Source organism: Elephantulus edwardii, unplaced genomic scaffold, assembly GCF_000299155.1.
Source record: "Elephantulus edwardii isolate Elephantulus edwardi_28Jun2011 unplaced genomic scaffold, EleEdw1.0 scaffold00209, whole genome shotgun sequence".
Classification (NCBI taxonomy): domain Eukaryota; kingdom Metazoa; phylum Chordata; class Mammalia; order Macroscelidea; family Macroscelididae; genus Elephantulus; species Elephantulus edwardii.
Window position 1 is genome coordinate 1,251,576 of NW_006399959.1, and position 24,219 is coordinate 1,275,794.

Genomic DNA, 24,219 nt, shown 5'->3' on the forward strand with positions numbered 1-24,219 from the left:
TGTGTGTGTGTGTGTGTGTCTTGTCCTTGCTCTAGTCATCAACCCTACATCAGCTGGGCCCAGGCTGTCTGGGGCCTTGAAGGGACCAGAAGGAAATGGCCAGCCAATGGGTGTGTGTGGGTGTGTGGGTGTGTGTGTGTCTTGTCCTTGGTCCTGCCTTCTGCCCAGGAGTCCTGATTTCCCCTATGCCAGAGGTGGCCCTTCCTGGGGTCTGGGCAGTGCATTTGATTTTGGAGAAAGCAGAGAAGAGAGCTCGATCTCTGAGCCCCTGTTCCACCCATGGGTCCTGGTCAGCTGGGGCTTGCTGGTGTGCGCGCACACACACACACACACACACACACACACAGAGGCACAGGCACAGCCTGTTGCTGCCCAAGGTTCTGCCCCTTTCCCACTGCAAGCCAGCTCTCTACTCTCCCTTAATTAAATCTCTGAGGAATGTCAGCTTATTGCATTTCCAGGAGGAGTTGGTGAGGGGGCTGTCCCAACCTGGGAGAGGAACTGGCTCCTTGCCTACACTGGCTACTTGCCTCCCACCAATCCGAGGGAGCTGCCTCCAGCCTCCTCATCCAGGGAGGCAGGAATGAGGAAAAGTGGGGGAGGCCTGAGGGCCTGGACAGACACAGAGCCAGAGGCTTTGGGGAAAGCCAGCCTGCTGTCTCTGGAATGTGGAAGCAGATAGAAGGCAGGCCTGCCCTAGGCCCCTCCCCATGCACAAGGACACCCTACTGCACCCCGGCCAAACTGGAGCCTGCTCCAGTCATGAAGGGCAGCAGCTCAGACACACGCCCACACCAGTCACACCCCCACACACACATGCGCTCCCCCCTTCTGCTCCAAGAGCTCACACAAATTCCAGAGCCGTGAGGGGAGCTCATTTTCTTGGCAGCTCTATGCCGGGCTTCCCAGCCCAGGGAGGGAACTCTGGAAAGCTAGAGGAAGGTTCAGGGGGCATCACCAGCCCTGTTAGGGGCCTGCCTTGTACTCAGGCCTCTCTGAATCCTGACAGGGCTCACTTTCCTGCAACCCTTGACTGGGCTAGGGTGGGGTCCACATCTTAAGCCAGGGCAAAGACTTCACTTTACCTGGGACTTGTCTGCATTACCCAGTGCTGTAGGCAATGCGGAAGCTGGGGTGGATCTGTCCCTTCCCCAGGTCACCTCCTAGGGGGGAAGGAGGTGGGCAGTGGGCAAGCATGTGTACTTATTCTCCCTAGGCCCTAGAGAGGCCAGATACTACTGGTCTGGAGGGGACCCAGCTTGGCTGCTCATCACCAGAGGGGCCCTCTTCCTGCCCCTGACATACTGTTTACAGAAGCTTAGGGGCAAATCTCCGAGACAGTGAACAGGGCCTGCTCTCCCCTCCCCCACTGCCCACCCCAGCTCCCAGTGCCTTGCCAACAGCCCAGTCCACACTGGACCTCACTGCCTATTCCCCTGGGCTCTGATGGACTTCTGAGAGCCCCAGCCCAACACTCACACGCCCTCAATCACCCCAAGCCCAGCCTGTCCTAATAGGAAGAAACCCTGAGATTTGAGTCTCTTTTCCTGTGCGTAGGTACCAGGCCTGGGGAGGGCACTGGTCACTGGTACAGAGGTAAGCAGAGTCCACCTGAATACTCAGGGGCTTTTCATCCATGTTGCAGGTCCTCAGCAGGACAGGCACTCAGTGACCCCAGAGTAGCAACTGTTAACAATCGGGGGTGAGGCAGAGCAGTTGGCACCAGTGGGCCAGCTTGCCAGTGACCGCGGGGACAGTGGCAGCCCTCAGGCCCTGGGCAGCAAGCCCAGAGACACAAAAGAACTAGGCTGGCTCTGGCCCAATGGTTTCGTAGCCCCAAGCAAAGTCCCTTTCTTCCTTGGCACTGGCATCCCAGTACCTGGGACACTCAAGAGCCCCACAGCCACACTCCTCTCCACTGGCCTCCCGCCAGCCCAGGTCTGCAGGGTGCAGCCCCAGTGTGGCGCCCCACTCTGCCCAAGTGACACAGATTCTCGGGCCTCCCATAGCAGGTCTTCGGGGGTGGGGGGTATGAAGGGCCCAAGACCAGCACCAGCCTGATGGACCCCAAACAGGAAAAGTAATCCTGGACTCCTGCTTGGCAAGTCCCTTAAAGGGGTTTTGATTCGTAAAACTGGCCCAGCCGAAGGGCGCAACTGTGGGCGGAGGAAACGCGGGCGGAGTGTTTGTTTTGTCTGTTTGTGACCAGCAGGCCGTGTCACTTTCGCGCGCCCCCCACATTTCCTGGTAGCACAGGTTGGGGGTGCGGGAGCGGAGGCCGGAAGGGTGAGGGCGCGCAGGGCCGGTCCCGGTGGTCGTGCAGCAGGGCACCGGGGCCCGCCCGTGTGTGCAGTGTGTGGACTGGCGCTAGGAACCCCCTTGCACAAGGCACTGACCCTGAAGCACTCACCAGACAGCAGCGGGGGGCGGCTGGGCAGGGCGGGCCGGCCGCGCTTGTTCCCGGGCGTCCCGGTCCCGAGGCAGCCGGTCCTCGTCTCCCTGCCCCGGCTTCCAGTGGGAGAAGAGGCATCGGCGCTTTAAGAGCGGAGGCGTGGCCTCGCGGGGGGCGTGGCATCATGGGGCGTGGCCTCGCGCGGACGAGGCCAGAGAGGACGGCTTGAAAGGAGTCCTTTGGCCACCCCAAGCCGGTTCTGCACCCTTGCCACCTCCTGAGCTCGGAATTTAATCGCTGTCCAGGGAGTCCTAGGTCCCAGTTTAGCATGCTGCCAGTATGCTGCTTGTCCTTGGGCAAGTCCTAGTTTGTTGCAAGACTGTTGAGCAAGATCAAGAGTCACAACCTAGCACTTAAGAGGCCCGGTGACCCCTGACCCCGACCCTGTGAAGACTCTCAGTGAATGAGTGGCCTGTGATCAGGCTCCTATGCCTCAGAACACTGGTCCAGGACCGGCAGAGCCACGGATTTTTCAAAAGAAACTGGAAGCCGAGATTTCCAGGGGAGATCTCTCAATGTGTTATTGTTGCTAAACTAATCCCAATTTAAAAACACAAAAACCTCTATGCTGGTCACACAACACCTCCCAACGCAGAAAATAAGGCTATAAACCGCTCCTCATCTCCCCTTTGCACGTTTCCCGTGAAGTGACAGAAACAGGAAGGGGAAGAGACTGACCACTTGCCCAAAGACTGGCAACTCAAGTTTAAAACATGCCAGGAGGAGCGGTGGGAGTGGGCATGGAACCGCATCCCCGAGAGGATGGAGCCTGGACTCATCTTGAAACCCCCTGCTTTGCCCAATTCTGGGGAAATAGCCTTCTTCCCCTTCCCCCATGCTTGTGGCTGGAGCCATACCTCCAATGCCCTAGTCCAGGCAGGTACCCGCCCTCCTAGGAGATTGCTGCCCAGGTTGCAGTCCCAGCCCTGGTAGCACCAACTCCTACAAAGAGAATTTGGAGGCAGGACCACACCAGCTGGGTGTCAGGTCCTCCCTGACTAATTGGCCTGTGTCCGGTCATTTTCGGGGTGGGCAGAGTTCCGTCAACTCTCCAGCTGGAAGATCACCTTCTAGACCCCTTCTGGGTACCTTAGCTTGCTAAAGGCCCTCTTACCTGAGGGCATTTTTAAGTTATTTTTTAAGAATGATTGCTAGCATTTATTTGAACAAGGGGTGGTTTCACATGAATGGAGATTCCCTGCTTGTCTGGAACAGGGACGCTTTGCTGGGGTCTAGTTGCAGCTGCTCCCTGTTAGAAATGTGTCCCACAGCAGAGACACAGGAGAACAACAGTTTCTGACATCCGTCTGCTCATGCCAGTCCTCAGTGCTCCCTGTTACCTCACTCCAGGATATTTCACTTAGTCGCATTTCTTTCCTGGAGTTGATTATTTTTAAAAATTTTGGTCAAGAGTCCTTAGCGGTGGTCTAAGCACTGGCAGTAATATTCTTCTACTCCAACCTGCTGAGATGGAATCAACCTGATTGACAGCACTTGGGGGTGGCTTTTAGTCACATTATTCCTGTGCCTTTGGCCTTGAGCCACGTGTCCACAGGGCCTTCAAAGGAAGAAGGACACAGGAGGATGTTCAGATTGGATTCTTCCCAGGCACAGGGCTTCCACTGAGTGCCCTACCTTCTCTGGAGCCTAGACCCTGCCCCACGAGCCTACTCACCCACAGGTTCATGGGCAGCCTACCAGGAAACCCTCATTTTCTCCATCTACCTCTGTATGATTTCCAGACTTCCACACACCTTAGAAGGAGCCTTGGCGGTATAGTGCATAAAGTGTTACACTGCTAACTTAAAGATCGGTAGTTCAAATCCACCCACCAGTCATTCATGGGAGAAAGGTGATGTATTCTTTTCCCATAAAAATTTTTTTTTTCTCCTGTTAAATTGAACACTAGTTGACCTTCCAGAAGATTTTTAGAGACTAAACTGCATGAGAAAAGATTGCCCCTTTTTCTCCCGTGAAACCACTGATAAATAAATGCAAACCACAGAGGGCCACTGCCTTTGGGGTTAGCGTCACAACCACCTATGAACTAGGCCCCTGAGCTCCCTCCTTCAGTCTCCAAAGCCTGACTGGGAATTGCCATGAGGCAGAACTGACAACAGTAGGTTTGGTTTGGGGTTTTCATGCCTTAGAACCCTGTATCTGGAACTTTGTGACTTTACTGGGGGCCTGATAGAACACTCTGACCAGTAGCAGTTCTGGATGTATAGGTTGGTACATCTGAGGGGCTAACAGGTGCTGGTGGGGACAAGTTTTGTTCCAGTTTATTTTGTATGCTTTCTATGAAAGTTCAAAGAATGAATTGGTTTTCCATCTAGTCATTCATATTGTTTTATGACTGATTACAGTCTCCACCATTATAGCTGCACTCTTCCACTCCCATTCACCCTTCTCACCCTTCCTGACCCTGAACTTGCTCCCTGTGCAGATGTTGCCTTCTGTGTCTCATATGAGCCAATGCTTCAAGGTGGACTCTGGAAGCTGCTTTCACAGCAAACACACTGACTGTGGGTGTATCAGAAGGTTGAACCACACCCTCAGAATCTCCCACAAAAAACTAAACCCACTGCCTTGGAGTCTATTCTGACTCATGTCCACCCCACCCCCACCCCCATCCCCATTGTGTTTCCTAAGCTGTAAGTCTTTATAGGAGACTGCTCAACATTCTCCTTGGAGTGGCTGGTCAATGTAAACTGACAGCTTTTACTATAGCAGGCTGCCACATTACTCACCACTATTGGGCAAAAGGTTGGTATTTTAAACCTGTCCTTAGGCACCTTGGAAGCCAGGCATGGCAAACTGCTTCTGAAAGGTCCCAGTTCTGAAAACCCCATAGAGCAGTTCTGCTCTGTTCACGTGGTTCTGCTGTAAGGCAAAACTGAGTTGACAGCAGCTAACAAAAAAATTCACCAACGTGGTCCACTTGTCAGCTCCATTGTCCTTCACCTTCTAGGGCCTGGCATGGGGAATGGGCTTATCTGAGCTCTAGACTGTCCATGATTTTAATCAGAACTCTCCTCCAAGTACCTCCTGCCCCAGGCAAGGTAACAGTGGGTGTGGTATCATTTCAACATTCCACATTCAGGCTGGACTGGCTCTCCCTATGTAACCTGAGGGTCAGGTCTGTGTGAACTGCAGGCCAGTGCCCTGACCCCATTCGCCTGCCTGGGCCACCAAGATGTTCCTGTCTGGTGGAACTGCCAGGTGGCTCTGCCCAGGACCCAGAAGACTGGCCTGACCTGTTGAAGGAGCTGGCTGGCCCACCTCTACTTCCTGTCCTCCCTGCCCCTCCCACCCCACCGCGCACTAGAGCCTGAGTCAGTGGGGCTGAGGCTGTGCTGTCCATGTCTGCCCCTCCAGCTCAAGTCCACTCCCCTCTGTTACCCTTGCCCACTCACCCTCTGGCCTGACCCACAACAGCTCATCTAGGAAATGAATGGTGTGAATGAATGGCTGGCTACTGGACCTGTGGGGGGCAACCCAGGTCTCATGTAACTTTGTCCTCACCCTGTGTCAGGCAGCAGTCAGACCAGCTCAGGGTGGGCAATGCCACCCAGCTAACCTTGCTAGCCCCAGGTAGTTAAGGACCTGTGTTACACATAAGTGACCTGCTCAGGCACCCCAGGAAATTGTGGAAACACAAGTCCCACCCAGATTCTGGCACACTCTGGCTCCTGGCCAGGTGGAGGCAGCAGACAGGCTGTGGGCACTTGGACTCAAGGAAAGCTGGCCCTGTGTTGCCTGGGTGAGGGAGAGAAGCAGCTGCTACAGCTGGGTGACCTCTGGAACCATATTCTGTTTGAGGGGTTGTATCAGGGGTGGGAGTCTCAGGCCCACAAGTACCAGAAGCAAGAAACCAAAACCAGGGACAAGAAGGAAAAGGCCACAGGGCCTGGGAACACATGCAGGGGGCTGTTGAGGAGCCTGGGCAGGACTCAAGGAGGGGCCAAGATGAGCAGGAGCTCTGGGGACTCCCAGCCTGCCCTAAGTGCTCACATCCCAGCTGCTCTGCCCTCCTCCTGCCCAGGCCCCACTTGGGGACCAGAGAAGGAACAGGAAAATCCTGCCTCCTGCTGGCGGGGGTCGGTGGAACATCACAAAGTCCAAGACTCAAAGGTGGTGGTGGGGACTGATCCCCTAAGATACCCAGAAAGTCTGAAGGGCTGTCTCCAGGGTGACAGGAAGTCCTGGAGAGGTGTCTCTGGCTTTAGATTGTACCCCACCCCCAGGAAATGAGGCTTGGCCAACCAAGTGGACAAGGTCAGACTTAGGTGGAGCCTTTCTGGTGGAGGTGAGACTGAGGGGCAGAGACCCTGTGTCCAGGACCTATGCTGGTGGGTGGACTTGGAGGGGCCTGTACAGAAGTGGGGTATGGGAGTGTTTGATGTACTGAGACTCAGAGAGAGGGAACAGGAGGGACTAGGCTCAGGCTTCTTGCAGCCCCACCCCAACTAGCCTGTCTCCCCCCTCCCCAGGTCCTTGATTCCTGTGTTGGACCCAGACTCTGGGCTTCTCATCCTGGCAGGAAAGGTGAGTGAAAAGCTGCAGCACCCACTTCACTTGGGGCCAGGAGCCCAGCCCAGCCAGCTAAGCACTGGGGAGCCCACATCACCCTTACCTTTGCAGTCAAGGTGAAAGCTTCGTGAGAGAACAGATCTGTGCATAGCACATTAAAGCCTACATTCACCCAGTCAGTTCTTACTCATTTCCACCCTCCACCAGATCTCCAAGGGTATAAATGTAGAAGTATTCACTAAAGACCAAAGCTACAGCCTTCAATATAGGTTACATCTCAACACCAAGAAAATGGAAATTCACCATTGGACCAATAGACAATCATAATCAATGGGGAAGAAATTGAAGCTGGCAATTATTTAATATCCATGGGACCAGCAGTCAAGAAATCAAAAGACTTACTTCACTGAGTACATGTGCTGTTAAGTATCTATCCAAAGTGCTAATGAACAAGGATGTCAGTTTAAAGACTAAGGTGCACTAGATTCAAGCCATGGTCTTTTCAGTTGCTTCTTATGCACCTGAACATTGGGCTGTGAATAAGGAAGTCCAAATAACTGATGTTTTGGATTGCCAAAAGAACAAACAAATCTGTCCTAAAGGAAGGTGCAACTAGAGTGCTCGCTAATAGCAAGGATAGTGAAGCTTTGCCCCATGTACTTTGGTAATGTTGTCTGGAGGGACCAGTACTTTAAAAAGACATCATGTTGGGAAGAGTAGGGGTCAGAGAAAGAGAGGATGACCTTCAACGAGATAGATTGCCACAGCAGCTGCAACCATGGCACAGGACAGAGCAAGGGGCAGATCACTAGGTCACTAGGGTCACTAGGAGTTGTACTTGACTCAGTGGCACTTAACAGTAACAAATCTTTACAGGAGGAAATTTTCCTGCCTTTCTCATTTGAAGTAGCTAATAAATCAGAACTGCTGACTTTTCTGCTAACAGCACAATAGAGCTACCATGGGTCCTTTGTAGCACACCAGAATAGAACCCAAACTCATTGTCATACAGTCATATCTTAATTGTATGAACCCATTATTGGGCATACCTTTCCAGTTAGCAGCTCAGCACATTACATGCTAAGGAACCTGGATTGGTACATAAATTCTGTGTGTGCAACCCCGGGAGAGGAGAAGCAATCTATCTATAAAGAGCTCAGGTCAAGGAGGCACATTCAAGGTCTTTGGGGCAGTGGGGGCATTGGTGTAGTCCATGGTGGAACTCAGGTCAGGCTTGTTCCAGGGTGAGAGTCAACTCCTCTGCTATGAAGTGGCCACACTGCAGCCAGCACTGAGCCCAGGTAAGCTCCTGCCCCTGCCCTCCTGCCAGTCTTTCTCTTCCTTCCTCTACCCCTGACTGTGGTGTCTCCACCCTCCAGTGAACCAGTGCATCCTGGAGAGTGCCCTGCGTGGGGCAGCCCTTGTGCCCCGAAGGGCACTGGCTGTCCTCGACTGTGAGGTACTCCGAGTCCTGCAGCTGAGTGACACAGCCATTGTGCCCATTAGCTACTATGTGCCCCGAAAGGTGAGTGGGGACCTGGAGGAGGAGGGCCTAGGGGCCCCAGGACTACCCTGATCACCTGCTCATCTGTCCCAGGCTGTGGAGTTCCATGAGGACCTGTTCCCTGACACTGCAGGCTGTGTGCCGGCCTCTGAGGCCCAGGCCTGGTGGGCTGGGAACAACGAGCAGGTAGACAGCTCACCACTACTCACTGTGCCCGCATATGGCCTACCCACCCCCCTTCACCCTGTGGCCATCCTCTTCCTGCAGGTGCAGAAGATCAGCCTCAATCCAGCCCACAGGTCCCACACCAGCTTCACGTCCCCCCTACTGCCCCCAATGGAGCCATTACCCCCTGAGCCCACCCAACCTGTAGAGATGCTACTGGACAACACAGAGCCCAATGTGAGTGATACTCCTGTTACATGGCTCCCAAGACAGTCTTGCCTGGAGAACATTATAAAGGCAAGATTTTGCACAGGGAAATATGCGTTTCTGGCTTCTCTGCGAATACTAGGCCATCATGGGCAGCCTCCCACAGTAGGGGCCAGTGCTGTCCCTGCTTTCGTTAAGATACCCACAGCCCAACAGCACCTGAGTGTGCACCCTGCTCCCCCACCTGTTTTCCTTCCATGTCCCAGGGTGGTCATGCTTGGCCGAGGACCTGTAGTGGCCACCAAGACACCTCCCTGGCCCTGCCTTGTTCCCTAGGATGGATTCTCCTCCCCACCCAGCTCGATGGCCTCACCATCAACGCCCTCCAGCCTGGGCCCCTCTAGATCCAGTACCAGTGGTATTGGCACCAGCTCCAGCCAGAAGTCACTGCAGAGCCTGCTGGGTACGTGAGTCCACTGACTCTTCTATGAGATGCTCCTCTACTCACCACTTAGCTGTTCTCTCCCTCCTCTGCCCCTCTAAGCTGCCTCTGAAATACTCTTCCCCCTGCTTCCTTACTCCCATCTTGCCTCTCCTTTCCCTGTCTCATCTTTCCTACACTCCTTCACTACCCTACCTCTCCTGTCCCATCTCCCTTACTTCTTCCCCTGCCCTCCTCTCCCTTCTCCTTCCTGTTCCTCTTCCCCTAGACCCTTTCTCCACCCTACCGCTCTTGTTTCACCCCCCACCCCTCCCCTGGCTCCTTATCCCTACTTCCCTGTCCTCTCTCCCTCACTCTCACCTAACTCCTCCCCTATACCCACTTCCCCACCTCCCCTCCCCTACATCCACCTCCTTTACCCCCAAGCCTCCAAGCCTACCTCCCCTCCCTCACTTCTCCTACACCCACCTCCCCCACCCTCTTATCCTACCCACCCCTTCAACCACCTCCCTCACCCTCATCTACCCTAACCTACCAGTCCTAACCCTTTCCCCATCCTTTTCTCCTGATAGCACCTTCCCTCTCCCCTCCCTTAATTCCCTACTCTCCCTGGCCCCCCTCCAAAACCTCTGACTCTTATCTCCCTTAACCCCACCTCCTCTTTCTCCACTCCTAGCTCCCTTGGTCCCACCTCTACCACCCCTCTCTCCTCCCATCCTGCCTCGAGTGGATTCAGGTATTATCTTGTGATAATAAAGTGAAGATGGTGGATTTTACCTACAAAACAAAACCCTAAGCCAAGACTACTGCCACAGAGCCATTCCAATCCATTCCAACTTGCATGACCCCATGGGACAGAGTAGAATTCATGATAGGATTTTTAAGGCTGAGTGAGTTTTAAATTGCTGACCTTTAGATTAGCTTTTAAATGCTTTAACTGCTCCATTTTGGCTCTTTATTATACAGCAAGGGAGTCTAAACCAATAGTTCCCAAAGTAGTTCCCTAGTGCCATATTGTTTTTGTTATGTGCCATCAAGTTGCTTGCAACTCATAGCGACCCTATTATGTACAAGAGCCCTAAATGACGCTCTATTCTGTGCCAACCTTGCCATCTCAAACACACTCACTCCCACCACCCCAATCACAGAATTGATCCATCTCATCGAGGGTCTTCCTCTCCTGCGCTGTCCCTCCACCCTCCCAAACATGATGTCCCTCTCCAAGGACCAGTCCCTCCTTGCAACATGCCCAAGGTATGTCAGACGAAGCTTCAGAATCCTTGACTCCAAGGAGCACTCCAGCTTCACCCTCTCCAGGACAAACCTGTTTAGTCTTCTAGCAGTCCATGGTATATACAACACTGTTCTCCAGCACCACAGCTCAAAGGCATCAATTCTCTGTCTGTCATCCCTAGTCACTGTACAACTCTCGGATGCTTAGCACATAATTGCGAAGACTATAGCCTGGATCCGGTGCACCTTAGTCTCCAGCCTGACATAGTTGCTCTCCAGTACTCTTAAGCGGTCCCTCACAGCTGACTTTCCCAATACAATTCGTCTCTTGATTTCCTGCTGTTATCACGAGTGTTGACTGTGGAGCCAGTAAACTAAAACTGTTAACTATCTCAATCTCTTCACCATCCATACTGATGCTACCAATTGGCCCAGTGGTGAGAATCTTTCTTCTTGATGTTGAGCTTCAATCTGTATTGAAGGCTACAGTTCTTGACCTTTTGCAGCAAGCGCTTCAGGTCCTCCTCAGTTTCAGCAAGCAGGGTTGTGTCATCTGCATAATGCAGGTTGTTGATGACTCTTCCACCAATCCTGATGCCACATTCCTCCTCGTACAGCCCAGCATCTCAGATGATCTGTTCTGCATAGAGATTGAAAAGGTATAGAGACAGAATACATCCCTGGTGGACCCCCTTCTTGATTTTGAACCATGTATTGTCTCCTTGCTCTGTTCTGACGACTGCCTCTTGGTCAAATTATAGGTTTCGCATAAGCACAATAAAAAAACAAGGCTCCAGGAGTTGACGGCACACCAGTTGATTTATTTCAACAAACAGACGCTGCTTTGGATGTGCATACTAAATTATGCCAAGAAATCTGGAAGACAGCCAGCTAGCCAACTGACTGGAAAAGATCGATATTTGTTCCCATTCCAAAGAAAGGTGACCCAACATAGTGTGGAGATTATAGAATAATATTGTTATTATCATATGCCAGCAAGAGTCTGCTGAAATTATCCGAAAACAATTGGAGCAATATGTCAACAGAACTGCCAGATGTGCAGGCTGGATTTGTAAGAGGTCATGGTACTATGAATATTATAGCTAATGTTAGATGGATCTTGGCAGAAAGCAGAGAATACCAGAACAATGTCTGTCTGTGCTTCGTTGACTATGCAAAGGCTTTTGACTGTGTGGATCATAACAAGCTGTGGCTGACTCTGAGAAGATTAGTACCAAATAGGTCCATGATTATAAACAAGCTAAAAGAAGTTGCTGTGGTGCTGGAGAAGAGTATTGAATGTACCATGGACTGCCAAGAAAACAAACAGATTCATCCTGGAGAGGGTTAAATCAGGCTACTCCTTGGAGGCAAGGATTCTGGGGCTTTGTCTGACATACTTTGGACATGTTACAAGGAGGGACAGGTCCTTGGAGAGGGACATCATGCTTGGGAGGGTGGAGGGACAGCACAGGAGGGGAAGACCCTCTATGAGGTGGATTGATTCAATGACTGGGGTAATCGGGATGGGAGTGTCAGAGACAGTGCGATTGGCACAGGACAGAGCAGAGTTTAGGGCTGTTGTACATAAGGTCGCTATGAGTCACAAACGACTCGACGGCACATAACAACAACAACAACAACAAAAGAAGTCAGGCTCAATGATCCAGTAGACCAGTGGAACATCCAAGCCCATTTAGTCACTCTTCAGACCTGGAACAAAGCTCACCTCCATAGGTCATCTTGCAGCTAAATATTAGACAGGCCCATACAGTGGCCTAGTGGTAAGATGTGCTGCAATTCCATGAACATGAGGTTTGAGTCCACCAGCTACTCTGTGGAAGAAGGATGGGCAGTCTCTCACCACGCAATTTACTGCCTCTGAAAACCCAGTGCTATGGATAAGTTCCAACTCAACAGTATTCAACAACAACAATAAACAACCTAAGTTGAAGAGTAACACTAGTGAGACACTTCTTAGAACAGTCAACCATGTAAGATCAAAATGACAGCATATGCCCAGGGACAGAGCTCAGAGGATAGAAAGGGGTAGCTTAGGATTGATGGAAATGAGAATCACAAGAAGGAAGGGGGTAGAGTATTGTCACAGTGTGGATTTTGTAATAAATGTAATAAAATGTGTATGAAAGAGTGAATAGAAAACCAATTGGCTTTATAAACTATCAAGCACTCAATCACAATTTTTTTTAAAAAATGAAAAAATCTTAAGAAAGGTTGAGGGGGGAGGGTTTGTGCGGGGAGAAGGGTGCAACAATGAATGAATGGAATCCCAAAATCTCTGTAGATGTTCATTGAAATGAAAAATAAACAACCTCACTTAAAAAAAAAAGAAAGGTTTACATATTGAAAGCAATATTCTTAGGTGGTTGTGAGAATGGAGGAAAAAAATCAATACACAACGATTAGATACATTTGAAGTTGGGCAAAGAGAAGGTGATAGACGATAAGGGGATGATAATCACAATATCATTAAAGAAAGAAGCCATCAAGAAATGCAGTTAACAAAGTAAGCATTATTACATGCACAATCCTGCATCATTGGCAATAACATTCATCCTATACATCTATAGGTAGACAGGCAAGACAAACAGATATGAACAAAGGAAAGAGACATCCCCTATGGCTACACACAGGTTTGGTGGATGAAGTTATCTGCATTCTTGGGTCCCCAGGGTTCCACCAGGCTACTGCAGGGTAGAGTCTGCTCCATGGATGACATCCCGTGTGTGTTGCGTTTATGTGGTCAGCAGAGGGCAGGGCACTGCAGGTGCTTCCACATGAGGGCAGGAGGCTCAGCCTGGGTTTTCTTGCAAGGGTAAGCAGTAGGCATCCTCATATATGGCCTTGTCCCCACCACCTATCAGGCCCCAGCTCCAAGTTCCGCCACACCCAGGGCACCGTTCTGCACCGAGACAGCCACATCACCAACCTCAAGGGGCTCAACCTCACTACACCTGGGGAGAGCGACGGCTTCTGTGCCAACCAGCTGCGTGTGGCCGTGCCCCTCCTCAGTAGCGGTGGGCAGGTGGCCGTACTAGAGGTGAGACCCTGCAGGTGGGCAGGCAGGTCACCCAGGTGTGGGTGATGCTCAGGCTTGCCATGTGGTGTGGCACTCTACTCCCATTTTACAGATGGGACATAGAGGCACAGAGATCCTTAATGTATTCCCTAAGGTCATACAACCGTGTAAGTGGTGGAGCTGGGAGTTGAACCCAGGCCCTTGGTGTCCCAAGCCTGAGCTCTTTCCACCATTGCATGCTGCCTTCCCCTACTTCTGGTAACTCATCGTTACCACCTGGGACTTAAGAGCATGAGGTGGCTGAGGCAGGAAACTTGGGCCATTAAGTGGCCAGCTGGAACATCAATTGCAAGGGTGCCTGGGCATGCTGCTTCCACTATTATGTCAGGCCAAAGGGCAGGGGTTGGCCTGCACTGATAGCTGGGGGTGGGGCTTCTACAGCTGCGGAAACCTGGCCGCCTGCCGGACACTGCATTGCCCACGCTGCAGAATGGGGCAGCTGTGACTGACCTTGCTTGGGACCCCTTTGACCCAAACCATCTTGCTGTTGGTAAGGAGCTGAACATCAAGGGCATGGAAGGATCTGGGGTGCCAAGTACAGTTTCTGAATGACTGTCCCCCACAGCTGGGGAGGATGCCAGGATCCGGCTATGGAGAGTGCCCGAGGGTGGCTTAGAGGAAGTACTCACCACACCAAAGATGGTGCTCACAGGTCAGGGGTACCAGGGAGGGCAAGGGGTTGAGGGTGGCCTGGTAGACTGGTGCAAGGCCTCCCCAGGGCTCCTGGTCATCCCAACCCTCTCCACAGGCCACACGGAGAAGATCTACTCCCTGCGCTTCCATCCACTGGCAGCCAATGTGCTGGCCTCCTCCTCCTATGACCTCACCATCTGCATCTGGGACCTGCAGGCTGGAGTTTCCAGAATAAGGCTGCAGGGCCACCAGGACCAGGTAGGATGGCCATGGAGAAGGGGGTTTAGCTACAAGGGGAGAAGCTCCTGCTCACAGACCCACCCCCTCCCCCAGATTTTCAGCCTAGCCTGGAGTCCTGATGGGAAGCAGCTGGCTACTGTGTGCAAAGATGGGCATGTGAGAGTCTTTGAGCCCCGAAGTAACCCTGAGTCCCTGCAGGTAAGCAAATGCAGGCCTAGGGACCCTCACACCCTGCCAGAGCCTCACTGTGCTATTCCTCAACAGAAGGGCCCTGGGCCTGAAGGGGGCCGTGGAGCCCGTGTTGTCTGGGTATGTGGTGGCAGCCATCTGCTGGTGTCCGGCTTTGATAGGTAAGGCTCAGTGACCTCTGTTCCACTTTTTCAAGCACATATACCCCTCAGGCTTGCTGAAGCTTGCTGTCCCCACCCCTCACTTACTTGGATGAATGGATAGTTAAGTGGACAGATGAATGATACTATAGATGCAGGGATGGGTGATTTAGGGAGTAAAGGTGGTAAGGGAGGGAGAGGGGCTCCCACAGTTGTGGATAGGTAGGTAGGTAGATGGATAGATGGAGGATGGGTGGATGGATAGATGAGTGAGTGGTGAATGAATACATGGATCAAGGGAGGGAAGTAGGATAGGTAGGTAGATGGGAAAGAATGCATAGTGGATACGTGAGTGGATAGGTGGATGAATATAGATGAATGAAGGAGGATGAGTGGATGGGTGACAGATGGTGGATGGATGGAGGAGGATGAATGTGTGAATGGATAGAGGATGATGGAAGACTGAATGAATGGATGGCTGATGAGTGGGCAAGTGGATGGCTGATGATGGATGGGTGGATAGATGGAAGATGACGGATGAGTGGATGGATGGAGGATAATGGGTGGGTTGGTGGATGGATGGATGGAGGATGATGGGTGGATGAATGGATGGATGATGGGTGGGTGAATGGGTGAAGGATGATGGATGAGTGGATGATGGGTAGATGGATGAATGGATGGGTAGATGGATGGAGGAGGATGGATGGATGGATGGATGGATGGATGAATAGATGGAGGATCATGGATGGGTGGATGGATGGATAGATGGATGGATGGTGGGTGGCTGATGAATGGGTAGATGGATGGATGGGTGGGTGGGCAGATAAATGGATAGAGGGGTGGAAGGCGAATAAGCGGTTGGAGTGATAGAGAATAGGTAGATGGGAGATAAAGAACAGAATGATGAGTAGGTGGATAGATGAATGAAGGATAAGTGAGTGAGAGGTCGGGTGAATGAATGTAAATGATTGGGTGGATGGATCAGTGGAAGATGAGAGTGGGTGGATTGATGGATGGATAGAAAATGTCTAGATGAGTGGAGGACAGATGGAAGATGGATGGACAACGGATGAGTGGGAAGGTGACTAGATAGAGGTAGGGAGGAGTTAAGTCACCTGAGGACCCAGAGGGATGAGATCTAGGCCTGGCAGGGAGCCAGGTGATGGTTAAGAAATAGAGAACAAACTGAATGGAGAGCCTGAGAGATGTTTGACTTGTTTGAAAAAGGATCAGGGAGCACTTCCTGGTGGAGGTGTCATCTGGCCAGGCTCACCAGAGAAGAAGTCATAGCGGGGCTCAGAAGCTGAGCCATCCTGGCTCACACAGAGGGCAGGAAGTACAAAGACGCTTGTCTCAGAAAGCCAGGCATGGTCTTGAAGACCCTGCAGAAGAACAGGGCAACAGCTAGAAATAAGGATGCCAAGCCAAGGCAGCCAAGGGCCAGACAGTGGGCAGGGTTCTTTCCCAGCGTCTCTGGCCCTTAGCTCCCTCCACACAATATCAGGGCTGAGCATCTTTAAAGAACCTTGGTGGCTTAGTAGATTCAGCACTTGGCTGCTGACCAAAAGGTCAACAGTTTGAACCTCCCAGCCATTCTGCTGGACAAAGATGAAACAATTGATTTTCAACCTTGGAAACCTGCTGTGGGCAGTTCTGTTTTGCTCTGAGTCAGAAGTGACTTGACACCATTGAGTCCACGGGCCTCCAAGCTCTAAATCCTTGTCCATGTCCCCTGTCCAGCCGCAGTGAACGCCAACTGCTGTTATATGAGCCTGGAGCCCTGGCAGGGGGCCCCTTGGCAGTACTGGGCCTGGATGTGGCCCCCTCCACCCTGCTACCCAGCTATGACCCAGACACAAGCCTGGTGCTTCTGACGGGCAAGGTGAGCTGGAGTGAGTCTGGCAGCATCAGGCAGGTGAGGAGAGGGAGGAAAGTAGGAGCACTGCCAGAGGTCATTCTACTGTCATCTTACCCTCCAGGGGGACACTCGCGTGTTCTTGTATGAGGTGCTCCCTGAGGCCCCTTTCTTCCTAGAATGCAACAGCTTCATGTCACCAGACCCCCACAAGGTAAGCACTCTCCAACTCTCTGTATGAAAAATAGGGCTCCCCGCCCTCTGGTGGCCATGTGCAGAAGTGCAGGTATTTGGGACCAGACTCCCCACTGTGGTTGTCGGTTCAAACTGACTCCATCCGGTTCTAAGGGCCCTGTCCGTTCTGAGGTTTGCACATCTTTACAAGAACAGACTTCCTCCAGTAGAGTTACTGGTGGATTTGAACCACTGACTGGGTTAGCAGCACAGCACATAACACACTACACTCCTTCTGGACTGGGTGGGACAAGGTCTCTGCATATTTGTACTGTGGGAGGCAGCTGCAGGAATTTTGCAAACTAAGTTCTGTAAACTCACCAACAGAGCCCATGCTGATTATTATTTTTTATGCGTGTACCATCAAATCAGATCTGACTGGTACAGAAAGAGATTGCCCCTCCTTCTGCAGCAGAGCATCTGGTGGATTTGAACCGCGTACCTCTGGGATTGCAGTGTACTCTGCCTTTTGGCATTTGCTGTGGCTGGGGTTTGGGGCACTAGATTGGCAGGCCTGTCTTCTGAGGCAGTTCTGGATACACCCCTTCAGCCTTTTACACCACGCCTGCAGCACCCAGGACTCCCAGCAAAGCTCAGAGTTCAACGTCTCTGGGTCATCCACTGACTTTCTGGGAGACTCCTTTTCTCTCTTTCAGAGCAGATCATGTATTCAAACTGCTGAACTTTTGGGCAGTTGTTGTGTGTGCCATTAAATCAGAAATTACTCACAGCTGACAGCAGGTATGCACAGGCAGTAAATCACATGGAAGGATATTGCCCATCCTTCTCCTGCAGAACAGCTGTTGGATTTGAACCACGTGCCTTTGGGATTGCAGTGCAGCTTCTTACCAATAGGCTACCAGGGCGCCATGATCTTTGCAGCCCGATACATTATGCACTATTGTGGCGAGTTCTGTTGGCCTAGTGGCAAGAAGCTGCACTGCAATCTCAGAGGTGCCTGGTTTGAAACCAGCAGATGCTCTGCTAGGAAAGAGGGACAATCTCCTCCTGTACTAGTCAGATCTGATTTGATGGTACACACACACACACACACACACACACACACAATAATAAAATTTTTTTTAAATGAAATTTTATTGTATACCATCTCAGAGAACTGCCAGAAGTCCAGGCGGGGTTTAGAAGGGGTCGTGGTACTAGGGTTATTGTAGCTAATGTTAGATGGATCTTAGCTGAAAGTAGGGAGTACCAGAGGAATGTCTGTGTTTCATTGATTATGCAAAGGTGTTTGACTGTGTGGATCATAACAAACTGTGACTGACTCTGAGAAGAATGGGAATCCCAGAACACTTGATCATGCTAATGCGAAACCTATACTTGGACCAAGAGGCAGTCGTCAGAACAGAGCAAGGAAACACTGCATGGTTCAAAACTGGGAAGGGCGTACACCAGGGATGTGTCCTATCTCCATACCTTTTCAACCTGTATGCAGAACAGATTATCCGGGAGGCTGGACTCTATGAGGAGAAATGTGGCATCAGAATTTGTGGAAGATCTAGCAACAATCTGTGTTATGCAGATGACACAACCCTGCTTGCTGAAACTGAGAAGGACCTGCAGCACTTGCTGCAGAGGGTCAAGGACTGCAGCCTTCAGTATGGATTGAGGCTCAATGTCAAGAAGACAAAGATTCTCACCACTGGACCAATTGGCAGCATCAGGATGGATGGTGAAGAGATTGAGATTGTACACAGCTTTAGTTTGCTTGGCTCCACAGTCAACACTCTTGGCACCAGTAGCCAGGAAATTAAAAAGCGCATTGCCATGGGAAAGTCTGCTGTTAGGGACTTCTCCAAAGTACTGAAGAGCAATGGTGTCACTCTGGAGACTAAGGTGCGTCTGATACAGGCTATGGTCTTTGCAATCACTTGTTATGCATCAGAGAGTTGGACAATGACTAAGGAGGATAGAAGGAAAATTGATGCCTTTGAGCTGTGGTGCTGGAGAAGAGTATTGAGGTACCATGGACTGCTAGGAAAACAAACAGATTCATCCTGGAAAGGGTTAAACTGGGCTGCTCCTTGGAGGCAAGGATTCTGACGCTTCATCTGACATACTTTGGATATGTTGTAAGGATAGAAGGACGTCATGCTTGGGAGGGTGGAGGAATAGCGCAGGAGGGGAAGGCCCTCTATGAGGTAGATAGATTCAGTGACTGGCATAATCAGGATGGGTATATCGGAGACAGTGCGATTGGCACAGGACAGAACAGAGTTTAGGGCTGTTGTACATAGGGTCGCTATGAGTCGCAAACGACTTGACAGCACATAACAACAACAGGATCACTGTGAGTCAGAACTTACTCGACAGTAGAGTGTAGGTGTTCTTGAGGTTATGTGGGTCTGCTATGTCCTTGTAAGTAGCTCTGGTGTAGCAGTGGCTTACATGGCCAGCAATTCAAATCCACCAGCCAGTTTGTAGGAGGATGGGAAGTATCCTCCCATGAAGATTTACAGCTTCAGAAATCTGCTGGAGGGTTGCTGTCAGTCAATCTGACTTGGCAGCAAGGGATTTGGGGGTATATCTGCATGGTAAGGACATCGTAGGATGGGTCCATGTCAGCCAGAAATTGGCCCTTGAGATTACACGAGAGAAATGGGCAAAAGTTACAAAGCAGGATTTTCCCCTCGAGAGATGTCTGACACACCCCTGACTAGGGACAGAAAGGTCCACATGGTCCACAAGAGGAATACTGGGTTCCCAGGGCCCTTGCACCAAGTCCCAAGTCCCAGGTCCAGCTGACTTGTTCACTCTCCACAGGGCTTCATCCTTCTGCCTAAGACCGAATGTGACATTCGGGAAGTGGAGTTTGCCCGATGCCTAAGGCTCCGTCAGATGTCCCTGGAGCCTGTGGCCTTTCGGCTGCCCCGTGTCAGGGTAAGGCTAGGATCCGGAACTCTCACTGAACCCCCCTCCCTAGTGCCTGTGAAGGGCTGGGCCCCCCAAACACACCTGCTCTGTGCTCTTGGGAACACTTGTGCCCTCATTTGGCTGAGATTGTGGGACTCCCAGTCTGCAGGGAAGGCCCAGGTCTTGTCATGCCCATCTCCTACCACCACCTGCCCCTATGAATGCTTGTGCACTCTGGACCCTGGGAAGGCACTCAGGACGATTTCCTATCCCACAGAAAGAGTTCTTCCAGGACGATGTATTCCCAGACACTGCCATGAGCTGGGAGCCTGTGCTCAGCGCCCAGGCCTGGCTGGGGGGTGCCAATGGGAAGCCCCGGCTCCTCTGCTTGCAGCCCCCCGGCATGACCCCAGGTGGGATGAAGGACTGAAAATGGGAAGAGGCAGGGGAATTGGTGGGGGTGGAGAGAAGGGCCAAAGGCTTAGGTATCTCTGCTGGCAATCAAGAACCTCCTGGGACTCCCAAGAAGGGTGGTGGGATGAGTGTCCCCATCTCAGTGTTTCATGGTCGGTTCCCATCAGAAGCCTTACCCCTCCAACACATTCATACACACCTAGTACCCAGGTCATGCCAGGAGCTGCCATTACTTGGGTTTGCACCAGTGACTCCACTGAAGCTGGTCCCAAAGTTTAGGCAAGGGACTTCCACCCAGGATGCTGCTCTCTGAAGCCTGTCTTTGCCCCATCCCAGTGAGCCAGGCCCCCTGCAAGACCTCAACTCGGCGGGCCCCCTCGTCAGCACTCTACCTGGAAGAGAAGTCAGACCAACAAAAGAAAGAAGAGGTAGGTGTGCAGAGTCCAGTCTTCTAACCTGTCTCAGCCCATGACTTAGTCAGACAACTATGTGACCTGCGGCTGGCCATGCAGCACAGCACCCTGAGCCCCAGGAATGGCTGGGGGCCCTTCTCTGTCTGGCAGAGATGCAGCAAACTGGAGTCTGAAAATCATTTTCCAATGAATTGAGTTGGCAGGCAGCTGAATGAGTCAGCATCTCTCCACTTGTGCTGTCTCTGTCAGTGACCTCCCATGCCTAGTCTCTCTCTCTGTCCTTTACCATCGCAACCCACCAAAATTGTTCACAGATGTTCTGAATGTGAATTGTGGGTGTGATACTTCTAGAGTCAGAAAGGAACTGTTGCCTTCCAAATGCTTCTATTGTCTACTCTTCTAGCTGCTGAATGCCATGGTGGCAAAGCTAGGTAACCGGGAGGACCCCCTGCCCCAGGACTCTTTTGAGGGTGTGGATGAGGATGAGTGGGTGAGTGGAAAGATCGGCGTGGCCCCACTGTGCCTCACCACCCCTGCCGGGTCCTCCACCTCCATCCACCCTCCTCTCCACACCTAAAGGGTGCTCCAACTCCATCCCCCTCTCTTCCCAACTCCACTTCCATCCCACCACCGTCCTCCCCACTTTTACAGGCTGCTTCACCTCCATGATCATCCTCCTCCCCACCCTTGCAGGGTGATCCACCTCCTCTATCCCTCCCTTCAGGGTACTCTATTTTACCCTACACCTTTATTTATCCTTCCAGGACTAGCCTACCCACCATCGCTGCCTCACCTACCTATGCCTCATCTTAGACCGTCTGGGCCCCCTGTGCAGTGTTATCTCATTCTCAGATTGGAAGATGCCTCTCTGGCCTCAGAAAACCTCCTTTCCAGAAGCCTGGGGCCCTTCTGTGGCCTCTCAACTCCCAGGCACCTGATGATGGTCTGCACCCCTGCTTTCTCGGGGACCAGCTGCTTCTTCTTGACTGCCTGCTCGCATGTGGAGCCAGGGAGATGGGTCAAAATGCATGTCCCTAGGCAGGCCCTGGGCCCCCCGCATCCCCTGCTCATTTGGGCCGGTCTCAGCCTGGGCTGCCTTTGCCCAGTGCCTTCTGCTCCTATACACTAGCCTATCTTGCCTGCTGCCCAGTTCTGGTCAAGTGCCTTGGGGGCTGGTCCCCATCCAGGCCATTTGGAATAGCATCAGATTTAGGGGCTTGAGATCAGTTGCCCCTGCTCTGCAGACTTGACATAACTGTTGGCTCACTTAAATGGACATAAGCCGCACAGATGGGGGCCTGCATACACTGGGATGTCCTCAACAATTAAAGTTTTCTAACCTGGTGTGCTGCTGTGTTGGCTGGGAAGGGGAAGGATACAGGAACAGGGGTGAGAGGTTTGACTGGAGCCTCCCCTCATCCCAAGTTTCATGTACGTCCTTGGGCCTTGTCATACCCATGCTAGTGGGGAGCTCATTTATTCTACACAGGCACTGATTGCCTGAGTGTTGCAGAGAAACAGAACCAATCAAAAAAAGTATGATGAATTTTAAAGGAGCCTTGGTGGCACAATGATTAAGCGCTTCACTGTCAACTGAAAGGTCTAGTGTTGAAACTCACCAGCTGCTCTGTGGCAGGAAAAGGAGGGAGGCGGCTTTCATAAAGGCAGACACCTTAGGGAGCTCTGGTTGCCTAGAGGCAAGACGCTGCACTGCAATTCCAGGAGTAAGAGGTTCGAATCAATCAGATGCTCTGCTCGAGAAGGAGGGGCAATCTCCTTCTGTACCAAACAGATCCAATTTCACGGTACACACACACACACACACACACACACACACACACACACACACCCATCATCATCATCATCATCAAAAGACCTTCTGAAACCCTATCCTGCAGGATCACCATGAGTCAGAATCAGGGGGACAGTAATGGGTTGGGGGGTTATGGAGGAGCAAAAATCTGGAGGACATAATGGGGTCGGTGTGTTGGAATCAGTGATACTGGCTCAGGACAGGGCAGGGTTCAGAGCTGCTGCACATTGGGTCGCAATGGGTCAGAGGCTACACGGCACATAACAAGGTAAAAGAGCAGGGAACTCTGGTGGCCTAGTGGCAAGCAGCTGTGCTACCATCCCTAAGGCCCGCTTTGCGGGAGAAGGATGGACAGTCTCCTCCCGTGCGATTCACTGTCTCTGAAAATCTGCCCGAGGGTCAGCTATGGGTTAGTTCCACTTCGATGGTACCCAACAACAACAACACGGGAAAGAGCCTCACAGAAGTCTGGGGAAGAAATTTCCGGGAGATAGTCCCTGGGAACACGTTTCAGGACTCCCCTCTTTTCTTAAATAGACTTTATGTTCATAGTGCTGGTATCTTCTATAATGTTTTGGCGTCAGTTATTTTGTCTAAATCAAGGAAAGAAACTCTGCTACTCCGGAACCACACGCAACTGGGATCCTACTCCAAAGAATCCCAAGGCCCCCTTAGCACCGCGTCATCCTTCGCGCCAGGGTTGAGGTTGAGGAGGGCGTGGCCTCCGTGCGTTTACGTCACTTGGGCGCGCCGCACACACGCGCGCTGCTGCCTTCTCTGACCCTTGACCCGACGGCCGCCCTTGAGCCGGCCCGAGGGGCCTCGGAAGCCGGAGCTCCCTTCCTGTGGCAGGGTTGCCACCATGGTGAGGACCCATTCGGGCGCTGACCGTGGGAGGGAGCCGGGGCCGGGTGGCGAGCGTCGGGCTCCAGGCAGGGCTGCAGGCGCCGGCCACCCCCTGAGCCGCTTGGGGAAACGAGATTTAGAGCGACTTTTGCGACCCATCCTCGGCTTCGGCTCCTCGTCGCACTTGGAGGGTCAGGCGGAAGAAGGCCGCAAAGGACCAAGTACAGGTGGGTCACCTCCGTGTGTCCATGTACCAGGAGCCGGGCAGCACTTGCCCACTCCCGAAGCTGCCCCACTCTTCGAAGTTCCAGCCTGCGTAAGACGAGTCATATTCTTAGAACGACCAAAGGAGAGCCATTTCCGGGGAGGTGTCAAACTGCCATCCCGAAGCACAGCAGAGCCTCCCAGAGCCGCTGCCTGCGCCAGGTCCCCGGAGGACCTTTAAAAGACAGGTTCCTGAGTCCTGTCCATGGAAACCAGGGATGGGAGGGCGTGTGAGAAACCTCTCACCGCTTGTTCCAGCTGCAGTGACCACCTAGGACACAGTAAAGTTTCCGAGACAAAATTTGAAAGGGAGCAGACAGTGTCATCTTTGCCCCACAGATCATCCTGCTGTGGTTAGGTGCCATGGATGAGTCGACTACCAGTTAAAGCAATCTTCTGAACACTAGGTCAGAAACATGCCCTATCATGTGGCATCCTTAATATCTTTGCCATGTCCCAGGTCCTTGTCACATTTACCGAGTCCAGCTCCTTGAGAGTGGTCCTCTCTTTCGCTTACCTTTTCCAACATGATGCCTTTTTCCAAAGACTGACCCTGATAATCGCCTTAAGTATGGGAGGCAAAGTTTCGCTGTCTTTGCCTTTGAGGGGCACTCTGGTTGCACTTCCTCCAAGGCAGATTTGTTTGTTCATTGGGCAGCCCATGGAATATT

General features: G+C 52.1%; 1 protein-coding gene across 1 annotated transcript in view; it reads left to right on the top strand.

The window, feature by feature from the left end:
• The window catches only part of CORO7 (coronin 7), a 106,703-nt gene that overhangs the window by 70,655 nt on the left and 11,829 nt on the right, over positions 1 to 24,219 (top strand). Inside the window, exons 10-27 of the mRNA XM_006897474.1 lie at positions 6,946 to 7,000; positions 8,229 to 8,286; positions 8,365 to 8,510; positions 8,583 to 8,675; positions 8,757 to 8,891; positions 9,198 to 9,324; positions 13,422 to 13,597; positions 14,018 to 14,126; positions 14,202 to 14,288; positions 14,385 to 14,527; positions 14,603 to 14,707; positions 14,774 to 14,859; positions 16,579 to 16,720; positions 16,818 to 16,907; positions 19,709 to 19,825; positions 20,076 to 20,211; positions 20,549 to 20,640; positions 21,029 to 21,115. Coding sequence (XP_006897536.1) covers positions 6,946 to 7,000; positions 8,229 to 8,286; positions 8,365 to 8,510; positions 8,583 to 8,675; positions 8,757 to 8,891; positions 9,198 to 9,324; positions 13,422 to 13,597; positions 14,018 to 14,126; positions 14,202 to 14,288; positions 14,385 to 14,527; positions 14,603 to 14,707; positions 14,774 to 14,859; positions 16,579 to 16,720; positions 16,818 to 16,907; positions 19,709 to 19,825; positions 20,076 to 20,211; positions 20,549 to 20,640; positions 21,029 to 21,115 — 1,984 coding nt within the window. The remainder of the gene's footprint in view (positions 1 to 6,945; positions 7,001 to 8,228; positions 8,287 to 8,364; positions 8,511 to 8,582; positions 8,676 to 8,756; positions 8,892 to 9,197; positions 9,325 to 13,421; positions 13,598 to 14,017; positions 14,127 to 14,201; positions 14,289 to 14,384; positions 14,528 to 14,602; positions 14,708 to 14,773; positions 14,860 to 16,578; positions 16,721 to 16,817; positions 16,908 to 19,708; positions 19,826 to 20,075; positions 20,212 to 20,548; positions 20,641 to 21,028; positions 21,116 to 24,219) is intronic.